This window comes from Pteropus vampyrus, unplaced genomic scaffold (assembly GCF_000151845.1).
Source record: "Pteropus vampyrus isolate Shadow unplaced genomic scaffold, Pvam_2.0 Scaffold359, whole genome shotgun sequence".
NCBI lineage: Eukaryota > Metazoa > Chordata > Mammalia > Chiroptera > Pteropodidae > Pteropus > Pteropus vampyrus.
In genome coordinates this window covers 477,954-501,808 of record NW_011889140.1, presented here as the reverse complement: position 1 = coordinate 501,808, position 23,855 = coordinate 477,954, and the positions used below count along the sequence as shown (strand labels likewise).

At 36.0% G+C, this 23,855-nt stretch overlaps 1 protein-coding gene across 1 annotated transcript in view; it reads left to right on the top strand.

The window, feature by feature from the left end:
• MINDY3 (MINDY lysine 48 deubiquitinase 3) overlaps positions 1-23,855 on the top strand; it is an 84,262-nt gene that overhangs the window by 35,114 nt on the left and 25,293 nt on the right. Inside the window, exons 10-11 of the mRNA XM_011379444.2 lie at positions 3,045-3,125; positions 20,100-20,172. Of these exons, the coding sequence (XP_011377746.1) occupies positions 3,045-3,125; positions 20,100-20,172 (154 nt within the window). The remainder of the gene's footprint in view (positions 1-3,044; positions 3,126-20,099; positions 20,173-23,855) is intronic.

Genomic DNA, 23,855 nt, shown 5'->3' with positions numbered 1-23,855 from the left:
AAATACAGACTCTTTGAGGGCAGGCAGATTGTTGCTCTGGGTACATATCAGATACTCAGTAAATATTTGTGGAGTGAATAAGCGGACAATTCACCATAATCTTAAGCTTTTCTGATTGTGTGCTTTTGCTTTTCTTTAACTGTTAGGTAGAACAGAGGAGTGTGTTTCTCTCGCAGTCTCGCAGCGGGAAGTCAGCAGCTGTTGTATATTCTCCTGTTAACATACTGCTCTGATATTCTAGCAGTAACTGGTATTTTATAAGATATAAAGATTCTTTTGGTGGCAGGACACAACACAGTGATATTTGGATAGACGAAAGGAAGAAGCCTTAGTTACTTACAGCTCCAAACCAGAGAGGACCACTGGTCAGGGCCACACACGGGGTTACACCTGGGGACAGGGCAACAGCAGGCTGCAAGAATAGAGGACACCTTATATATGGGGGTTAGGGTGTCGTTAGCTAGGTTTAGTGGGCTCCCTGTGGACTAGCTAATTTGAATAGTTGGGTGAACTCGGGCCTAGGGACTGTCCCTGGCTAGCACCGGGCTCCAGGGTGGACAGGATGATACATGGTGGCCTGGAGTGCGAGAACCCTAGCAGGAAGTCGCTGGAGTCTGAACTCAGCAGTCGTGGTTAAGGGAACTGACCAGCCTCCAGACTAAGCCAAGAGAGCATCTTCTTTTAAAGAACTTAGTGACGCTGTGCTCGTCATCTTTATGCACTGCAGGTATCCTTTTCAGCACCTGCATACATTCACTTTTTACCAGAGGTTTAGGGAGACAGCATTAAGGAAATACTTGTGTTTGTGTCAGTTTCGTGAATCTGAGCATCTCCCTGTTTGATAGTGTAGAAAATTGCCCTTTAGAAATGAAATTAACATTTCCATATCATTTTGAAATTAACATTTCCATATCATATATGTTCATTAATACAAACAAAACAATATTTCCCTCTCCCCCATGTATCTACGTACAAGCGTGTGCATGTGTGAAGGGAAGGTAACAGTGCCCTTTTTAAAAATGGATATGTTACTCACCATAAAATTCACTCTTATAAGTGTACCGTTCCATGGTTTTTTGTATATTCACAAGGCTGTGCACCATCACAGCTAACTAACTTCAGAATGTTCTCCTCACCCCAAAAAGATCCTTTGAGCCCTTTAAGCAGTCACTTAACCTCTTACTCTCCAGCCTCTGGCAACTGTCTGTCTCTACAATCTTGCCTGTTCTGGACGTTTCATCCAAATGGAATCATACAGTATGTGGCCTTTGGTGTCCAACTTCTTTTTGTTAGCATAATGTTTTTAGTATTCCTCTATATTTTATTATTTGTTAATACTTCACTTTTTATGACCAAATAATATTCTGTTGTATGAGACATCAGTTGTGTTTATCCGTTTGTCAGTTGATGGATGTTTAGGTTATTTCAACTTTTTGGCTATTATGAATAAAACTGCTGTGAACATTCATGTATAAGTTTTTGTGAACATGTTTTTAGTTCTTTTGGCTGTATACTCAGGAATGAAATTGCTTGGCCATATGGTAATTACATCCTTAACTTTTTGAGGAACCATCAAACTGTTTTCCAAAGTGGTTGCACTGTTTATGCACTCTTGATTTATTTTTATTATTATAAAACCCTTCATGAGTTTAGCATTTATTTACCCTTCGATCCTACTGTATATGATCTTATTCACATTTTTCACTTCTCCCTTGATTAAGTATACACACACACTTTCTAAAAAAGAAATTAGACATCTAAACTTTTCACAAGAGGCAGCATGATGTAATGGAAAGCCACCACATTAGGAGTCAGAGAATCTGAGTTTTAATTCCGGCTCATACCAGTCAGCTGTGTGCATCCCGACAAGACACCAGGGCCCTGTATTTCTCCGTGTCCTTATGTAAAGTCAAAGGACGTGCACTGCACGCCTCTAAAATGCCTTCTACTCTGAGCCAGAGCTTTTCCTCTTTCTTTGTCCTTTTGCTGTTACCCTCTGTTGTCCCCAGCCATCCTTCCTTCTCTCCCAGTTTGACCGTTACCAGTAGCACATACCCTCACCCCTCACGTCATAGGACAAGGATACTAGTTTTTCTGTGCAAGAATACAGAAGAGTACCTATCTCCCACGCCCTCCTAGCGACAAGAATACACTCCAGGGGCCTGGGTAGCATGTCAGGTTGCTGGCCACTGGCTGAGTCGGGGAGAGCAGCTGCCCTGACTGCTGCGAGTAGCCACTGGGAGCCTCCTGTCCTTGGGAGTCTGTGAGAAAAGAAACTTCAGCAAATTCATTAGTGAACTTAGTTGTTTTTCAGTCCAAATCTTTGTCTTCGTTAGAGTCTGGAACGGATCAATGTGACCATGATTGGATTTCACAAGTCTATTTTTTGTTTGTTGAATTTTAAGCTTTCTTTTTCTTAGTCACACACACACAAAATGATACTTTCAAATGTTTGGTATTGTAGTTTTTAGAGATTAAATATATAACTTTTTATACATTTTAAAGAAATTTCATATTGTAAAACTTTTAACTTACTTTCTGCCATGAAGAGTCAAAAGAGATTATTATGTTGCCCTAGGTTGTCTGAAGACACCATGTTCTTAAAGCTGTTTCCCTTATTTATTCGTAAATCTACACATTTGTTAATTTATAATTATTTTCCTAGTGAAGTAATTATTATCAAATTTATAGTTTTAGGCTTCGAAGTACCAGGCTGAAATTCTAGAAAAGTGTCTGTTCAATAGGAGCTTTGGTAAAACCTTGAGTACGTTTCTTTGGGCTAAACTAATAATATCTAGCTGTGTTAATTCTGTCTCATTATTCTAACGTAAAGGTGCAACAAAAGCTTAGCCTCGCTAATGTTTATAACCTTCATTTGTATATTCAGCATTTGACCTTTATGGGTAAGGCATTCTGGCACAATACATTATTCCATTTAAATATGAATTGGACACTTCAGTTATGTTTCAAATATTCGTAGGCAGATATCTAACAGGTAATATAAATTCATCATTTGTTTATTTATTTTGCTACATTTGTTCTAGGTTGGTTCCTACTTGAAATCTCCAAAATTCCCTATTTGGATTGTTGGCAGTGAAACTCACCTCACCGTATTTTTTGCCAAGGTACGCTTACGGCAGGATTTTTTTTTTTTTAAGTTCGACATTAGGCAAACAAGTAATATAAGTCCATATTTACTTTGGATCTTTGTGCAAACTTCATTGTATTTCCACTAACGAGTGGATTGTTCCAAAATCTAAAATATTAATACTAAAGAACATATTGTTATACCGTTCTAATTTGGGAATTATTTCAGTAAAATCTGTCGTGACTTAGTTCTGATTTCTTACCTTTTCTGACTTTAGAGCTTTGCTATTGGTTTTTGTTTTCGTTTTGTTTTTGCTAATTTTTTTTTTAGAAATCATTTGTGTTATAAAAATGATTGAATTTAAAAGTTTTGGATTGCTCTTTTGTAGAAAAGAAAATTTCACATGACATAAAATAAGTTACAACATCTAGTAAAATATTGTAGTCTACTAATAGTTCAATGGTATTGAAGTCAGGTGCTGTTTTAAGATGAAATATTTCTTATAATTTCTTACATGGTTACAATATTGAAATAAGTGCATTTGAATGTTTATTTTAAAATTCTGACAAAACCTTTTCTAAATCACCGGACTTTATAATATTTTTTTTCTGCAATTGAGTGGTTCAGAGCTTTAGAGTCAGACAGCGTTTGTTCGAATCTCAGCCTTGGCACTTCCCAACGTCGCTCATCCTCTTTCCCTCATCTTTAAAATGGGATTAAAAATAGTACCTCGTTCTTAGAATTATTGTGAAGCTTAAATATAAAGTATTCAGCAGTCCTGTTGCAAGTTAAAATGCCCAGTAAATCTTAGCTGTTGTCATTGTCATCCTCATTGTCTTTTTCATTATGTTATAGATATTTATTAAACATAACTGGTATTCCTAGATAAGAGTTGCTAGCTGTTGGCCTGAAGGGGGAAAATAGATAATTTTTTTGAGTTTTCTTAGCTCTAATGCACTTTCCTGGTTACTCCATGTGTTTTATTTTTTAGCTTGTACTCGATGATGTAAGTTTATTTATGTCAGTAAGAAGTATGAATTGTATAAATTGTAGCACAGACTGAACTGACAACACTAAATTTTGTGGCTCTATGTCATTATTTATTGCTGTATTTACTTTTATTATGCTGGCAAAAGGCCATCTAGTGAATTTAGAGCAAGATACATACCTTTTTCTTAAACAGGGAAAGCTGTAAAATACAACCCTGTAAGTACAGGCCTTAGTGATAGGTTACTTTTAGTCTGAATGCTTTAGCTGATCATTTTCTTCCTAAATAGAGAGGAAGAAGTTAAAAAGTACAATGTGAAGTATAGAAACTGAACAGCTTTTAATTCCTGAGTAAGGATTTCATCATTTGAGTAATTGTGGGGTCATATGTTACAAATTTCCAGAAAAAAAAAATCAGTTCAAATTTGCATATAAAAATATTTTTATATGCAAATTTTTTTAAGGCAAATATTTTTAAGGCAAATATTATTTTTTATCTCCAACCCTATTCTTTAGCATTAGGATAGCTAACAAATTCCATGAAACTATTTAAGTTTCAAATGTAAAAGATAAGAAGACAAAAATATTTCAAATCTTAAGTTGCATGACATTTAAGAAACAATTCCAGCCACCTTTTCAAAACAGAAGAAATTGCAGAGAAGGTTAATACAAAGAACTATGTAAATATGCAGACTTTGAGTTTTCAGGCATCTAACTGTTAGATATGTTGATGGAGTCGTAGAAGTGAATGATACCCATCTTCCTATGAAATACACACTTGTACCTACCTGCCCTACCTGTATTCTTTGTTGTTCCCATAGCACAACATGGTCCATTGTGTTGTTGCATTTATCAGAAAACACACAGTTCCAACTTCCCACACCATTTTTGTATGTACCATGGTCAGCAGGGAGGGATGCTCTCATGTACCTTCTTATCCCTAGACCTTCACCACATGCAATGAAATGTTGAATTAGAGACATGAAGTACATAGAAACACAAAAACTCTTGTCACATCAGTTGTAGGCCTGACCAAACACTCAGTGTATGTCATAGGTGTCAGACAAGGCTTTTCAATCTGTCTTCATTCGTTTGCATCCCTGAAGCTACTCATAATCCCGATAGGAAAATACACAAGCACATAAAGTGATTACAGAGAATTTTATAGTAAGCTTTAGGTTCTTAAACTGTTATAAATCTTATAGCTCATATGTATCAAGTACCTTATCACTCTCTCAAAGCTCTTGAAGTGATACTAATTGTTACTCTGATACTTAACTCTGTATTCTCTGGATCTGGCGCGTAGACTGGCACATAGTGTAGGGGACTCTAGTTCAGTGAATAAAGTCTTCACACGAATTTTCCACACTTGGGTTCCGGTGACATGTCTTCTAAAAACATTTTTTTGTGACTCATTCTGAATCTTCTTAAAAGCCTAGGTACTTCCTTTTCAGTGTATTTTAGACAGTTGATTTGGATTGCTGTACAAAGAGTTGCAGGTCAAGAATTTATTCCCTTTGAGATAAAGTAGTATAAAGCCAGAAGATCACATACATGGTAAATGAGATTGATAGTACTTGATAACATTCATTAAATCCAGTTTGAATTATTTTAAATACAGTTTTATGTGGTCTTTGTCAAATAGAAAATACTGTAAATTTTGCAATTTTTTGCGTTACCACAAAATCTATTATTTGGTTAGTCTTTGTTTGATATTTTTATATTTGAGCAGGTAATTTTGGCTGTGGATTTGTTTTTATTTTTTTATTTTGGGGAGTTTTGGTTTATTTCTTCTTGGTGGATTTGTTCACTTTTATGTTCCATGGCCTGAAACAAACAACATTTTTTTCCTCCAGCAGCTTAAGGTAAATGCTATCTTTTTCTATAAAACTGGTATGTATGTTTGTCCAGATATGTATTTCATGTGCTGACTTCTTTGTACTGATTATGGTTAAGTACAAAAATGCATATTTTGTGGTCACGCTTTTCAAGGCAATATGTAATTGCGACATTGTAAAATACCTTTAAAAAGCAACAAACTTTGTCATGTGACTTATACACTGGAGGTGATAATAGCTGCAACTGTCTTCATTCATGTGTACCCTTATTTGTCACATGTTTACTGGACATGTAGTAGCATGTACCTGACACATATGCCAAGTGCTGTGAATACAGTGGTGAGCGAAAATAGATAAGGCTCCGATTCTTATGGAGACATGCATTCTTATGGGGGAGGCATTAATCAAAGAATCACATGTATAAAATTATGACTGCGATGAGTGCTGACGAAACACAGGACTCTAAATTATAAGAATTTGTTCTAGTTTCGGAAGATTAGGAACGTTTCCTTGAAGAACAGATGTCTAAAATGAGCACTGAGATAACAGATTAAACTGAGAAGAGAAAAAAAAAAAAAGCATTTCCTACATGGGAAATAATCGGAGCAAACTGCAGAAGGACTGTCTGATATGACAACCTGACAGAGAGCCGGGGCTCTAAGAATTTCAGAGCCAGGTGTAAGATGAGAGTAGGCAGGCCATGTGACTAAGAGCAGTGAAAGCCCTAGACTTGTTAAAAATGGCCTTGAAAAGTTTTGGGGGAGATGGTAAGGAAGGGAACAGAATTTGCATTTGCATTCTGAAAAGATCACTCTGGCTAATTGGGGAAAACACATATTGAAGGATAACGTAGCGAGTGGGTGAACAAGACCTGTACTATTCCTGGTAAGCAAAGAATATCGTTTGGTTCAAGGTAATTAATGATAGAGATGATTTGAAGCGCATTAATTTGAGAGATTTATTCCTGAGTTAATCTGACAGGACTTGGTGATAGATTTGGTTGGATAGATAAGAGTTAGCAAGGTCTGCTGAGGTAGGTGTTTTTACTGATTAGGTCTGAGAGCCTCAGAAAGACCTCAGTAGCTTTGCTATTGTAGACTGGATCCATGATTTCTTTTCTTTGGGCAAGCTTACCAAGTGAAGAGGAAAAAGTAAGATACTACAGTTTGGCAACAGTCGAGCCATATAACCCCATGGTGATGGGATTATATGCACAAAGACAGTGCTTTTTAGTTTCTCGGGTATTAGCAGACCACCAAGGATCACCAGACATTTGAGGAATGCTTACATGAAAAACAGAAGTCAGACAGTGTAAGACAGTGTAGGAATCAAAAGAAAACTTAAAAACCCGAAAAGAAGTTAATATATCCATGAAACTGGAGACTATGAGAAAAGAACATTTGAAGGACAAAAGAAAACTGAAAACTTACTGAAAGGACTGGAAGACAAAGTAGAGAAATCTTTCTCCTAGACTGTTGCAGTGACTTCCTGATGACCATGCTGTTGCCCTTTGTGGGGCTGCAGAATCTTCTCATTTCAGCAACTAAAATACCCCTGTCACTTGATGTTCTTCTTTGCTGAAAACCTGATATTGGGTCCCCTTTCACTAAGAGAAAAGCCAGGGTCCTTGGAATAACCTACGAGGCTGTCCCGCGCCTCGTCTGAGTCCCTGTTGCCTCGCTAATCTCGTTTCCTCCTCCTCCCTTCCAATCGTTCTTGGCCACATCGGCCTTTTTTCCCTGCCCCAAAAATGAGGTAGGCCCTTTGCACCTGCCACTCGCTTTGCTTAAAACGATCTCTCCTCAGATGTCTGTATAAAAGATTCCTTCCTTCCTTCCTTCAGGTCAGTATCTAATGTCACCTCCTTAGTGAGGCCTTTCCCGGCCACCTTTCCCTTCCCTCTTTTCATTAACTCTCTCCCTCTATCTCTATATATTTTTTAGTTGAGGTAAAATTCACATTAGAGAAGTAACCATTTTTAAGTGAACAATTTCGTGGCAGGTTTGTACGAACCCCTTACCCCCTGCCCCCAATCTAGTCCAGAACCTCTCCATCATCCGTCATGCAACAGCTCATATCCGTTAAGTCACCCTCCATGCCTTCTCTCTAGGCCCCAGCGACCACCCAGCAGCTTTTAATCTCTATGGATTTAAGTACACTGAATGTTTCATACCAATGAAATTGTAAAATATGTGACCTTCGTGTCTGGATTCTTTCATTGAGTATGTTTTTGAGGTTCGTCTTCATCGTAGCATGTGTCAGTACTTCATTCCCTTTTACTGCTGAATGGTACTGCATCATATGCATATGGCACAATTCGTTTGCACCTTCGGCTATTGTGAGTAGTGTTGCTGTGGGCCTTCCTACACAAGCACTTGCTGAGTCCCTGTGTTCAGTCCTTCGGAGTATATACCTAAAATTGGAATTGCTGGGTCATGTGGCATTTGTGTGTAAAACTTTTTGGAGAGCCACCAGCCACAGTAGCTGTACAGCATTTTGCATTCCCAACTGCAGTGTACAGGGTTCCAAGTTTTCCATGTCTTTGCCAACACTTTTATTAAATCATTATAACCATCCTAGTGCATGTTAAGTGGTCGTTGTGGTTTTAATTTGCATTTTCCTAATGATTGATGGTGTCGAACACCTTTTTATGTGCTGTTGGCCATATGTATCTTCTTTGGAGAAGTATCTATTCAGGTTCTTTGCCTGTTTTTTGAATTGAATGTTTGCTTTTTGTTATTGAGTTGTTAGATTTTTAATATATTCTGGACAGTAGGTACATACTATATCGCACTCATTCGTTTTGCGTATTGTGTCTCTCAGTGGGTAAGCGCTACGAGGGCAGGATTTTTGTCTGTTTCGTCTCTTACTGTTTCCCAACACCTAGAACAGAGTCGGGCAGTGTTGGTATCAGTAAATTTTTGTTGAACATTTATGTTCCATGACTGAAGATTTATCTCACCAAAAATTGTGATATAACCATGTTGGTACTTGATAAGGGGAGGGAGGAGGTCTGATAGTGCTAAGCTGTCTTTGATCCTAAGGATTCAGTAGATCCCTAAGCTTTATAAATCAAGAAATAGCAGTTGATGCAGGCAGGATCTCTACATGGAGTCAAATCAGAAGGACCAGCTTTTGTCCTTCTGCCCAATCAGCTTGAACATGCAGACAGGTGCAGATTTTCTCCAGACTGATGAATCAAAACAAGTTCGATGAATATTTATAAATAAGCATTGACACACTACATATGCTATCATATTTAAGATTTATGTTCATAGCTTGAGAGTGTATAAGAAAATAACTTCTTACCTATTTTCATTTTTCCTTTTGAGATGAACAGTTTACCTCTTAGAAGTCTAAGTAATTATATATATATTAATGAGATATCAATTCATGATTTTAAATGTGACTGCCAAACTATTTACTTCATAAAGTTTTCACTCCATATTTGAGACATCCAGTGCCCAGAACTTTAACGTTTTAATTTTATTGGAACACTCTCCCTGACTTACGAGAATCACCAAACACATTTTGTAGGATTAGAAGAGATTTTTTTCCACAATTTAGTTTTATTTGAAAATCAGTGGTAAAAATAAATTTAATTACATTTTGTGAACTGGTTGTAAAACTTCAGATCAGTCATCTGTAACCATCTACTTGTTTTTAAATTTAACTATCTGCCATGTTTTATAAATCATCTTCCTTTTCTCCACCCAACATAGGCAGAGGAATCTTTTTTATCCTATTAGACATCTGTGAAACAACAAAACTAATATTGTACTGTTTGACATATCTTACGGAATGTGGATGCAGAAGTGCAGACATGTTATCCTGTGTAAATGGGAGTTTTATACTTTCTGTGGAGGTGGAATTGTACAGAATCTAACTGCAGGGACCTTAGAGGGACTCAAGAGTCATCAAGCAGCAGGGATCCCACAGAAACTTTAATAAAAGGATGTGGGCGAGGTGAAACGCAGAACATAAATGAACCTCTTCAAAGAAAGGAACTTAGTTTCTATTGAGTGGGGAATTTTCCAAGCAGGTCATCTGAGCTGCGGAGGAGTGAAACCTCCGGCTCTGCACTGCGGGAGCGTGCCCTGTGAGCAGGGGCAGTTTCTTCAGAGATCCGTCCATCGTACTTTCGATGACATTTGTTGAAAATTTGCAAACTTCCTGCATAGGTTAAAAAAAAAAATGGTTTTGAGAGTCATTTGAGAAGTAGATGCATAAAGAATTTCGAAACTATATTTAAAGATCTCTTTTTAATTGTTTTCGCTTTGGCTTTTTTGTCTCTTTTTTATAGTTGGGTTTTAAGAATAAATTATTTGGGTCACTTTTGTACTTTCCTTTTCAATTAAAACTAATTATGAAATTAATTTTCAATGCAAATTCAAGACGAGGGCTTTAAATTAGAAAATATGATTTTTTATTAATATTAGAATTATATGTATAAACTAGTAGACAAAATAGATTTGCCACTTTTGCTCAGTGTGGGGTGACAGCTGCTGATCTAATATGGAAATAGTTGGAACCTACCTATAGCATCTAGTTCCATCTTCAGAAGATTAGTGACTAATTTCCTTGGTAATCCATTTCAGACCTCCTTTTGAAGTTGGGGAGATGAGTTTTACATCCCTTTTTGTTCTCTTTTATGGTTATAAAAGGACTCTTTGTAAGTGTGTGGAGTGTCACCTTTGACCTTTCCTATGATAAAGCAGCTTTTCGTTCAGGTAAGAACACATGAAAACACATTACTTTTTTAATGCAGATTATATAAAGGAACTAATTTAATGCGAATGGAGAAACAGAACATTTAACTGTTCCTGTGTGAGCTGACTTCTCACAGTGGTGTCTGTTACTGGGAGTCTAGACAGGGTTCTTTCTACACAGCGAGCGCCTTTTGTGTGTTACTCTGTGGCATAACCTTAGGAAGACTCCTGCCAGTAAGTGTTAGAGACTTTTTTTTTCGGTGTTTAAAAATCAGACAGTTCTACTTTAGCATGAGTACAGTTTAAGAAAAATAAACACGATTTTAAGAGGAAAACGAAAAGTCATCTCTATGTATTCCTTAATTTTTGAGTAAAAGTCATGTGACTTGGAATACAGTGAAATTCACAGTTCAGCATTTTGTAATAGTTTTCCTACATATTAATGCAGTTTCGTCATCCAGTCCATTTAAGTAAATTCTGGAGTGTGTGAACATGTTTAGATGTTATGCCTTATCAATGGCAGAAAGGAAATGAATTTAAGAAGCTAAAGTACTTGTTGTTATAGCTTAAGTTATAAGCTTGTCACATGACTTTTAACACCTGTCTTCTAACGTAAGACGAGCAACTTCGAACAGCAGACGCTGAAGTTAATGTTCTGTTCCTTAAACTACTTGGAAAGTTTGGGCAGAAGTCTGTACAGACTAACAATGTTCAGTTATTTGAATTATTAAAAACCTGTGGATTTTTAACCACAAATTATTTCCTAACGGCTTAGTATACTTTGGGGCTAACCATCATCAGCTGTCTAGGGTTATGCCAATGATTTGTATAATATACTTTTTTTTTAAATTTTTTAATTATTTCAAAATGTATAAATACTCTTAATTATAAATCCTCTCGCCTTCCGAAACTCAGTGAAAGTTAATTGTTCCTGTGTACTCTTTCCTCCTACTCATAATACCCTCATGTAGCTGTTTCTGTGTCTGGTTTTTATAATTTTTCTGAATTTTCTTCTTTCTCTTATTTATCTCTGGTATTAGCAATATTGAGCTGCTTACTGAAAGTCGTCCCTCTCTCCCATTGAGTTTGTTTCTTATAATGTTTTGTTGCAGTAGAACCCAAATAATTATCTAAACAAGATAAAATATTGTTGCTGGGGGGCCTAAAGGTGTTCTCTCATGAGGAAATTTTATGTTCTAATTAGAATCAATATGTATAAGTTCACGCCTCCAGCCGTCCATCCATAATCGATAAAAATAATTGTAACAAATTGAATTCATAGAAGAACAGGGCTAAAGCTCTCACATAATATATTTAATGTGTGATAATGTTAAGACTTTATGATTTTATTTATATTTATTTTATCCTATTTCCAGAATGTACTGGTCAGAATCTTGCTCAGCATTCATAGTCCAGCCTTGACATTTTTCGTGATTCTCTTATTCCTTTTGCTCTTACTCTTTCTACCAGCTTCCTACCTTGTGACCAGTGGTGCTACTTGATTTATCTGTTTGTCCACAGTACTTAGTATTGTAAACATTAGGCATTGTGATAAGTACTGTTGAAATGCAAAGATTAAGAATACCTCGTCATAGTCTACTGTTTACATTTTCTTAGTGTTTTCTGTGTGTCAGGCACTACACTAAGCATTTTACAAGCATTCCACATTTAATCCTCAAAGCAACCCTGTGAAGTGAGTACCATTTTCAGCTACATTTTGTAGTCTGGCACCAGCGAAAAATAACATCTCCAAAGTTAAATACTAGTGAGTACTAAAGTCTGAATTCAAACTCAGATCTTCTGACTCCTGAGCGTTTAACTACTTCTGTCCCTTAGGAAAACAAACAAACAAAAAAAGAAATCACTATGCTAGAGTGTAATAGATAGTGGAAGAGGGGAGAGGTGGATGCAAAGGAGATGATTCTTGAATTAAAGAACCTGATAGGTTTAAGACTTAAATGAAACATGAGGGCTGTGTTCTAGGCTTAGGAAAAAGACGAAGCAAAAATACGAGAGAGATGGGATGTGAAAGTTCATACTATGTGTGGAGACTAGTAATTGGTTCAGTATGGCTGAACCATATTAGTTGTGCTAGAAGATTAAGATGGAAGCAGAGGTTGGGATCAGAAACAGGATTAGGTGGAATAACCCTTTAGGCCCCCAAACCATCTTCCCTATACTATGTGAAGGCTAGTCGTGGATGTCCAAGGCATGCATGTAAAGCATATTCGTGGAAGTAGAAAACCTTAAGGAACAGTAAGAACTTCTCTGTAAAGTTGTGATAAAATTTAAGAACATTAGAAATTTGAGTACTGTGCCTCACAGTACTCAAATTCGAGTATTTTTCAGTGTCAAACTTTGTTCAATATAGTGGAAAAGGAGGTAGGAGTTGAGGCAGGGGTGGCCCTCACTTTCCATTCCTACTAATCCAATCCTACCAAACTTAAATTACTAGTTATCGTGTGGACTGCATGTTCAGTAGGCCTTTCAGGCATTCGTTCTCATATGAAACGTGAAGTCCGTGCATGTGGACATTCCCCTGTACGCAGCTTCTATTGTTAACTCAGTGTCAGTGAGGGAAGAAACGAGAGGACAGAGTAGGCCAAGTAGGAATAGGAAGAGTAAGTATAACACATAAGACACAGGCAAAGTAAAACTCCCACCAGAATATTTGATTTATTTCCTTTGGCCAGCTTCCCGAAGTAAGAAATGACCCTAAAATTGTAGCATCTTATACAGTGATCTTCCAGAGGGGGCCGATGAGAGCATTCCACCCCAGGTAGGAGGAATATTTGACCAGTGAAATTGTTTAGATTTGCCTACACATGATGACGGCGCATCAGTTTTATCATATTTAATTCTCTACAAACAGCGCAGCCTTTTTGCGCCCGTGCTGGGGCACACTGCTCCCACCGTACGTAGCCCCCTCTTCACACGCACGCACACACACAAACATACACACCAAAGCTTATTTCTCTCAGTTTACACGTGGCTGCAGGTGTGCACCAAGTGCCATCTTCATTCTACCATCTGGACTGGAATAGCAGCCTCTGTCAGTCATGTACCGATCTCCTGGCACAGGGAAGAGAGAATACACCTGGCGAAGCCACGATGGCATTAAAATGTTCTTCCAGGAGCTTAGATTTCTTCTGGCCAAAGGAAGTTACGTGATCAAACATGACATCGTGGCCTCAGAAGTAGACCATCTCACAGGAAGGTACTTCATTCCCATAGCAACCAGCAGTGATACATAATCTTCTTAGAAGGGAGGCGCAGGGAATTGCGGTGAATAATACTATTTACCACCATGCCTTACTTTGCGTCCAGGTGATGTAACAGTTTAAATTCAAATGATATAAAGAATCTTTACTGGAAATAAGGAGGAACTTTTGGACTACCAGATCAATTTTTACATAGGTGATTATATAATATTCTACCATTAAAAAAAAAGTCAGATTTCTTTTTCTTAAATTATGTAGGTATTACTCTCTAGGCTTATGTAAAACAGCTTACATAAGCCTAGAGAGTAATGGCTTATGTAAGCTGTTTTCTTAATGAAATACAGTAGTTAAAAGGCTAAGAGCTTTTCTCCATCCAGTTCTTCACATAAACAAAAGGACACAGTGATTCTAGAAGCATAGGAGAGTCATTACACAGAGGGGGCACCTTAGGCCGCGGGGGCGAATGCCCTGGTAGAAACCAGCTGAGAGGGGCTGGAAGAATTGTTAGAGTGAGCGGTATGGTTATGGTAACAGGGAGAAAAAGAAGTCCATTCATTACTGTTAATAATCGTAATGACTAAATCGTAAATCATTTTGTTGGAGATTTTTTCTTCTGTTTCCTTATTTCCACTTGTACAGTTAGAGTTTATGTTTTTATGTTTTTATGGAAAAAGAACCTAGAAAGGCTTTATGTTTCCTACCCTACAACACAAATCAGTGCCACATAGCAGTGTGCTGTTGTGGAGATAGCCTGGGTCTTTTACATATTGTTTGAGAAATAATGAAGAGTTAAAAAAAGACCACTGCCCTTCTTGCTTTGAATTGATGGTATTAACTGAATTCTGTGTCTGATATTGATACTTATATACTTGAGGACATTGGCAATTGATTTAAAATCCGTTTCATAGTGGTTCCCAAATTATTTTCATAAATATAGTTAGTGAGTGAAGAGTCAGTATGAAACATAAAGTGATGTCAAAGTGAAATTTTACTTAAAGCTTACATGTAAGTTATATACCAGTTAACTTTATTTTTTGGAAGGGCTCTTCATAGCACTATAAAATGTCTACAAGCTAAGATGTAATTTATATGTGCATGATTGTTCCCGAAGTTACATAAAGCTCTCTCTCAGAGGTTCTTTGATTACCCATGACAGCAGATTGCTCTCGATAGTGATGAAAAGTATAATGGATAAACTTTGAAGACCTTTTCAGTAACAAAGAACTTATACCTAGCCAACAAACTGAACACAGGCCTTCATTATATTTCAGTAGGTGTTCAGAAGGATAGCTACTCTTACAACATTTTAAAAGGCGACTAATTATACTATTATACTGATAGTGCAGACAGAGCTACATGTGAAAGAGGTTTGTTTCATGACTATAGGTTATTAGATAGTCCCATTACAGCTTGGGGTTTTTTCCCCCTTCTCTTCTGTAGCACTTTAACAATTAAGAAAAGTTGGGTGAGGCTAGATAATTTTAAAAGCTATAATGTGTAGCAATCCCTGTTGACCAGAAATTGGCTGAACAGAAATAGAAATTGTTGGCTCTCACATTCCTCTGATAAAAGCTTCTGGTTATATTTGAATAATGTAGAGAACTACTTTTAGAGTAAAAATCGTTTTGATCATAAACCAGAGCTTAAATAGCTAACTAAAACAATATTTAAATATCTGACTCTTATGTTTAGGATCTTTTCCTAGTGGGTGAACCTAAAAGGGTTTCAGGTGTAATACACATTGAAATTTTCTTCTAAGTTCTACAATTAGGAATGAAAAAAGTGCTTACAGATATCCTGGCTGACTCAGATAACTTGGAATTACATTATTGGAATCTTTATTTATAACTCAGCAGGTGTTTTTTAGGGTGGGGAGGTTAATGTATATATGACTCTTAGAAGGTAACTTTCTTAAGATAATTTTAATATTTATGGAAATAAGCATGTAATAGCATATTTTTTGTTCCTTCCATTAGATTGTTACTTAAATATACAGACTAGATTTTTCTCTCCCAATAAGCTTAACAATATTCAAAACATTACAGATGTGTGGATAGTTATATGGGGAAAATATATTAAATATGTAATCTAAAAGCTATATTAAATCTTAGAAATGAGAAATCAGGGTTAAAATCATCTTTTTCATATAGTTTTTCAAACTTATACAGTTATTAATAGTTTATCCTTTATAATTAAATAATTTCCTTTATGTGCAATGAGGAAAAAATATAGCAATTATATATCTCACTAAAATATTTTGTCTTAAAATTGCAAAGGAGTCTCTCAGTTGTAAGGAATTCTATAGTTGTTGTTCAATATTACTATGCAAATATGACATACATTTAATGTTAATTTATTACCATGTTTGCTACACGGATCATTCTGCTACAGATCTTTAAGCCAGGAACTTTGTTCAGAAGTACTTAAGTTCAATAAATTGGTGAAAGTGTTGGAATTTATAACTTTAAATCAAACTGGAAAGTGAAAGGGAGTTCAGCACAAAACATTTTCATGGAAATAGAAGATGGTTTTGTACCTTTTCTTGATTTCATCTATAAACGTTGAAACATTATATAAATTTAAATAAACTTTAAGAGATTATTTTCTACAATAATCTAAAAAGCATTGTCAACATTCAAAATAAGCAAGCCAGTAATCACTTTAGAGGACCGTACTGCTTTTGATTTGGGGATGAAAACTTCTGGAATGTTTTCATTAGAATTTACTCTAATCTTTTTTCTTAATGCTGTACTTTCTTTTCTCTCTTTCCCGCTCTAGTATAAACCCATCTTAAAATAACTGGTATGATTAAGAACAGTTAATTCCTTAGGAGTTTAGCAAATTAGCTATTAGTATATCACTGAGACCAAAGGAGCAAAACAAGACTTTTAAAAAAATCATTCAAAACACAATATGCTTTGTTAATAATGGCAATTATAGTTGATGATTTTATGCTGTGGAACCTGACCAGTACCACTGGGTTGTATTTTAGGAGGAAAGAAGGAATTTCTGTTTAGATAGTTCACGTATGAGTGTTTTGTTGTTTCCCCACATGCAGGGTTTTGAGATACTTGTTTCACACTTCTAAACTTTGACTAATAAATTTTCTAAATTCCTTTTTGGCAACACTCTATTCTGACGTCTTTGAAGTAATTTGCTATCATCTGTTCCAGTATCTTGTCCGATAGGTTCTTCAGCCCTGATCTCCTCTTGTGCTCAAATCCTCTTTCTGCTAGCCTCTAAGAAGCTTACGAGTGGCAAACAGGAAGCGTTCGCAGTGTGCCAAGCATTAAGATAACGCCACATGCTCTACTTGGATGTTTAATCATCACCCCCAAACTCTAAATGTTCAAAATCAAATTTGTGCTTCTATCCACGCTGATTTCCCTTTCTAACTACTCCTTTTCTCTCACAGTCCTCTTCAGCCCTTTCACACCTCCCACCCCCCCCATGCTGATTCACATCTCCATGCGCCTTCCGTTCCTTCCAGCTAGAATTGTCTCTTTCAGATGAAAGCCAAAATATCTTCTTGTAAAGCCTTTTAAGGTGATTAAGACATCATTATATCCCTAGATGTTTCAAAAAGAATGCATGTTTAATAAGTATGAGAGCAAAAATAGTATGTCTAAGTCGTGGATCAGCAAACCATGGGCCGCAGGCCAAATCAAGCCACCCATTACAGGAAAATATTTGCCAACCTCTGCTCTAAATGAGCATGTTTTAAACCAGAATTTTGTCCAAGTTTCAAGCATCAGGCCTGTGTATACAGCCTATTCAAAGAAGAATAATAGCATGTTTTCTAAAGCCTACGTTTTTTACATATTCATAACTAGAAGCAAGAGCTGTGCAGTGAACTTTTCATTATTCTACTTTAATTCCTTTCTACATTAGCATATATTTTTATTCATAGCAGTTGGAATTCCGAGGCAAGGCATCAGGTAGTTGACTTTAAATTCTTTTTTTGCTCCTGTGTTTTCTGAAATCTTTAAGGTCGGAGAACTTGATGAAAACCTTTTTCTATGGCTAAAACTGGAGTCATCCTTGTTCCCTTGCTTTATAAACAGTAATAATTTCCTGAAACGTCAGTTTATAGGAATATTAAAGTAATGCTTCGATTATATTCTCTGTCACCTCTTCCCCCAAAAAGCCTCTTTTTGTTTTACTGGCCAAGAAAAACAATATTCCCTTTCCCTCTATTTAGATCATAGTGTTAAGTAATATTTAGAAAAATCAAAGTAATGTTTAAAACTCATTTCAGACTTTTCCTTATTACTTAGTGGTAACGAAGAAAGGCCGAAATGAGTGGAGTGAGTGGCTGTACCTCATCTCTTGGGCCCTGTGACTTCCCCCTTACCCGGAGTCTCGTGCACAGCTGTGTGCCTTCTCAGCCAGAACTTCACTCACGGTGTGCGTGCACATATTCTCACAGCCATTCTAAAGGGAGAAATGAGAAAAAGAAAGAAATAGGGTTGGAAATAGTTAAGAGACCTAAAGCCTATAGTGGAATAAATGTAGACATTTTTGCAATTAAGATTTGGGAGTGATGAAAGAAGCTAAAGAATAATAATAATAATAATAATAACAACAACAACAGCCCCAATGTTAGTAATTGCTCCCTAAATATGAGGGCTGACACTGTAATCCTAGCTTTGATACAAAGTTAATGATAGTGCTTAGGCTGTATAGCAGATGTACTAGAAAATGGAAAGAGTTTTAAGAAACATTGTTCAAAATAGGTTAAACGAACAAACCACCCAAGAATCTGGCAGTACCTACCAAAATTATAAATGCACTCCTCTGACTCACATTCCTGCTCTGGTGCTCTATCCTACAGATGCAGCAGCACGTGTGTGAAATTACTTGTTCAGGTTTATTTGATGCAGCATTGTCTATAAAATTAGATACATCCCAAGTACCCAGCAATGGAGGACTAAGTTATAATATCTGAAAGGCATTGACATTAACATATCATTTGACATGAGCGATATCTGCAAAATAATACTAAATATGCAGGAAAAGGAAACCGTAAAAGTTGCTTTCTAGGGATGGTAAATGGGAAAGAATTATACATGACCGAATTTTACTATTATAAAATAGGAGATTTTTTTTAATTTTATCTTTTAATACATAAAAAATGTGTAAGGACTTGCATACATTGCCATTTTTTGCTTCCCATTCAGTGTACATTCCCACAGAAACCGAACATACTATTAAGGCGTTCAGGCACCTAGCCTCGTGGTTGGGTGAGAACTACTCTAATGGAGTCTTACACTCTATTCCTCCATCTTTGAGGTAAGGGTGGGATGATTAGGACAAAAATTAATTAGTATATTTCTTACAAAAATTTATTTTCACAGAAGAACAGCATTTTAAATTGTATTTAACATTTATAACCCACAACTTCTTTAAAAAGATGCAGAATGGTCAAAAGAGACCCTTGGAAACTTGTTCTCTGATGAGGTCTGAGTGAACACAATTACAGAAAAAGGCTTCTTCCCGTATTATGAGTAGCATAACACCTCTGGAGCCTAGACACGCGTCCGTCAGGCAGTGGAATCTCCTAACAGCTTAAATGTGTGGAGTAAAGGTTTGCGAAGAATCCAAGATGACACTGAATTTTGTGTTTATTTTAAATAAATTGCAATACTGATAACTGTGTAATGTAATTAGTCATAATAGAGAATTAGTCTAATGGAAAAAAGAAATAATTCTGCCTTTGGGGTATTTCCTTGGAGTTAAGAAAAATGAAAATTCTAGGGATGCAGAGCTTGATTGGTGACCTGTGGCTAGAGTTGCTGTAACATGCTCACTAAAGTAGTAAATTTCAAACGCATTGCAATGTAATTATATGCTATCGTATATCTCTGGATCTAATTTTTAAATATGTGAAAACTAGAGTGTATTTTAAGTTATATTTATGTTAAATTTCTTTTTGCTTAGACAATAAGGCAATGTATAAATCATTAATTTTTGCAGATTGCATTTTTATGGTAATTATATATTAGACTTTTCAAGTGTTTTTATATAAAGCTTCACTTGTCGGTCTCACAACAGTTCTCTATGGTTGAAGTAGTAGTCTTGTTTTTTAAAGCCCAGAGAGTTTGTGACTCATTTAGTCACACACTTATGATAGAAACATAACTTAGTCTTCTGCCTCCAGATATCGTCATTTCTTCACCCTCGCCTAGTTATTCTTTTGTTTGTTTCTATGTCATATTACAGCTGTCGTCTGAGAGCATGCTTTTTGTCTTTTCAGGATATGGCGTTAGTTGCCCCTGAGGCTCCTTCAGAACAAGCCAGGAGAGTTTTTCAAACCTATGATCCAGAAGGTAAGAGATTTTATTATTTTATTAACATTGACTCTGTTTTACATCTTTATATATTTGAAATATGTCAGTACTTACCTGAGTTTTATTCATAAGTTATTGGATTATAGAATAAAACATACACTGCACTTCTTAAACATTTTAAATGCGAAATGATGAAAATAGGAACAAGTAAAATAGGACACTTAAGTACTCGTCAGGTTCTGACATGGCATAAGGTTTTCGTGCTTTCTGGGGTACCGATGTATGGCAGCTTGAATCTTGACTTCTGGTAGTCGGTGTTAAACAGGGAAAAATACCAGCTCCCAAACAAGCCGTTGTAAAGGTAAGTCGTTTCCTTCTTTTTTCCTTTGTTAATTAATTAAATAAACAATATTTTTAAATGGAATATTTTTAAATGGAAATATAATTGACATACAACATTCTATAAGTTGAAAGCATACAGCATCTTGCTTTTATATATCTATATGCTGCAGTCATTACTACAGTAGTGTTAGCCAAAACCCCTATCACATCGCATAATTAACAATTTCTTTTTTATAGTGAGAAAAATTAAGATGTAATGTTGGCATCTTTGAAGTTTATAATTCGGTATCGCGGACCATAATCACTGTGCTGTGCATTAGATCCCCAGGACACATTTCTTGATTAGTTGTGAGTTCGCACCATTAGGCACCATCTCCCCAGCTGGCCCATCCCTCAGGCCCTAGCCACCACCATTCTGTTTTTACAAACCTAGTTGTTTAAGATTCTACACATAAGTGAGACTGGACAATATTTGCCCTCTCTGCCTGCTGCCTTTCAATTATCATAATGCCCTCAAATGCCATTCGTGTTACAGAGGGCAAGATTTCCTTATTTCTCATGGCTGAATAATATTCCATTGTGTGTAATTGGGGGTGTGTATATGTATGTCTGTATGTGTATTCATTCATGCACACATACGCTTTGTTCATTTATTTCTTTATCCATTGATGGACACTTAGGTCGTTTTCATATCTTGGTTATCATCAATAATGCTGCAGTGACTATGGGTGTGTACTGATTTCAAGTTCTTTAGATATATACCTAGGAGTGGATCATATGGTAGTTCAAGTTTTAGTTTTTTGAGGAACCTCCATACTGTTTTCTGTCATTGGCATACCACTTTACATTCTCACCAATAGTGTATAAGGGTTCCCATTTCTCTACATCCTCACTAACAGTTATCTCATCTTTTTAATAAAAGCCATCCTACCAGGTGTGAAGTGATACCGTGATTTTGATTTTCATTTTTCTAATGACTAGTGATATTGAGCATCTTTTCATATAGCTTTTGGCCATTTGTATGTCTTTAGAAAAATGTCTTTTAGGGTTCATTGCCCATTTTTTAATTGAGTTATTTGCCTTTTTGCTATTGAGTTCTATGAATTCTTTATATGTTAGATATCAGCCCCTTATCAGATATACTCTTCGTGAATATTTTCTCCCATTCTATAGGTTGCCTTTTCAATTTATTATTTCTTTTACTGTGCAGAGGCTCTTTAGTAGTTCCACTTATTTATTTTAGTTTCTGTTGCTTGTGCTTTTGGTGTCTTATCCAAGAAATCATTGCCAAGACTGACTGATGACAAGTATCTTTTTCTGAGTGTTATCTTCTAGGAGCTTTACAGTTTCAGGTCTTACATTTAAGTCTTTGATTCATTTAATTTTTGTGAGTAGTATAAGATAGGAATCCAGTTTCATTCTCTTGAATGTGGTTACCCAGTTTTTCCAGTTTATCGAAGAGTCTATCCTTTCCCCATTGTGTGTTCTTGGCCCCTTGTCAAAAATTAGTTGACCGTATATGTGTGGGTTTGTATGGGCTCTCTATTCTTTTACACTGGTCTGTGTGTCCGTTTTTTCCTAGCGGTACCATATTTGATTACTGTAGCTTTGTAGTATAGCTTGAAACCAGGCAGTAAGGCGCCTCCTAATTTGTTCTTTCTCAGGATTGCTTTAGCCATGCAGGGTCTTTTGTAGTTCCAAACAAATTTTAGGACTTTTTTTCTATTTCTGTGAAAAATGCCATGAGATTTTGATAGGGATTGCACTGAATCTGTAGATTGTTTTGGATGGTGAGTATGCTTTCACAGTAATAATAATTCCAATCCAAGAACACGGGGTATCTTTCCATTTATTTGTGTTTCCATCAGTGTCTTACAGTTTTCAATATATAGGTCTTATACCTCCTTGTTTAAATTTATTCATAAGTATTTCATTGTTTTCCAGGCTATTGTAAATGAGATTACTTTCTTAATTTGGTTTGTTTTTAGTGTACGGAAATGTGACTGATATATGTATGTGGATTTTATATCCTGCAAATTTACCAAAATCATTTATGCTGTAGTTTTTTAGTGGAGTCATTAGAGCTTTACTATAAGATCGTGTCATCTGCAGAGATAATTTTACTTCTTCCTTTCCAATTTGGATGCCTTTTATTTTTATCTTGCCTAATTGCTGTGTTTAGGACTGCCAATGCCATGTTGAGTAGAAATGGTGAGAGTGGGCCTCTCTATCTTGTTCCTGATCTTAAAAGGAAGGATTTTAACTTTTCCCCATTGAGTATAATGTCAGCTGTCGGTCTATAATATATGGCCTCTATTATGCTGAGGAATATTATTTCTATACCAAAATTTTTGAGCAGTTTTATCACGAAAGGCTTTTGTATTTTGTCAGGTTTTCTCTTCATGAGATGATTGTAAGATTTTTTTTCTTTTATTAATATGAATATCACTTCGATTAGCATTTATTAAACCACACTTGCATCCCTGGAATAAATTCCACTTGATTATGGTATATAATCCTTTGAATGTGCTGTTGAATTTGGTTTGCTAATACTTAGGAATTTGGCATCTATATTCTTTAGGGATATTGATCTGTAATTTTCTTTTCTCAAAATATCCATCTCTCCCTTTGGTATCTAGGTAATGCTGGCCTCATAAAATGAGTTTGAAAGTATTCTTCAGTTTTTTTTGAAAGAATATGAGAAGGATTGCTATAAATTCCTTAAATGCTTGGTAGAATTCACCAGAGAAACCACCTGGTCCTGGGGTTTTCTGAATTGGGAGATCATTGATTACCAATTCAGCTTTTTTTTTTTTTACTAGTAATCTGTTTAGATTTTCTATTCATGATTCAGTCTTGGGAGGTGGTATATTTGTAAGAATTTATCCATTCCAGATTGTCTAAAGTATTGGCATATAATTGTTCATAGTAGTTGCTCATGAACCTTTGTATCTCTGTGCTATCAGTTGTAATGTCTCATCTTTCATGATAATTTTTTGTTTTTATTTCAGTCCTCTTGGTGAGTTTAGCTAAAGGTTTGTCATTTTAAAAAATCTTTTTGGAGAACCAGTTCTTAATTTCCTTGATCTTTTCTATTGTTTTTCTGGTCTCTTATTAATTTCTGTTCTGATCTTTATTTCTTGCCTTCTAACTTGGGGCTTTGTTTATTTTCTAGTTCTCTGAGGTATGTGTGGTTGTTTACTTGAGATCTTTCTTGTTTCTTAATATAGTCATTTATTGTTATAAACTTTCATCTCAGAACTGCTTTTGATGCATCTGGTAGGTTTTGATATGCTGTGTTTCTATTTTAGTTTGTTTTAAGGTATTTATTTTCCTTTTGATTAATTTTTGACCCATTGGTTACTCAGGAGCATGTTGTT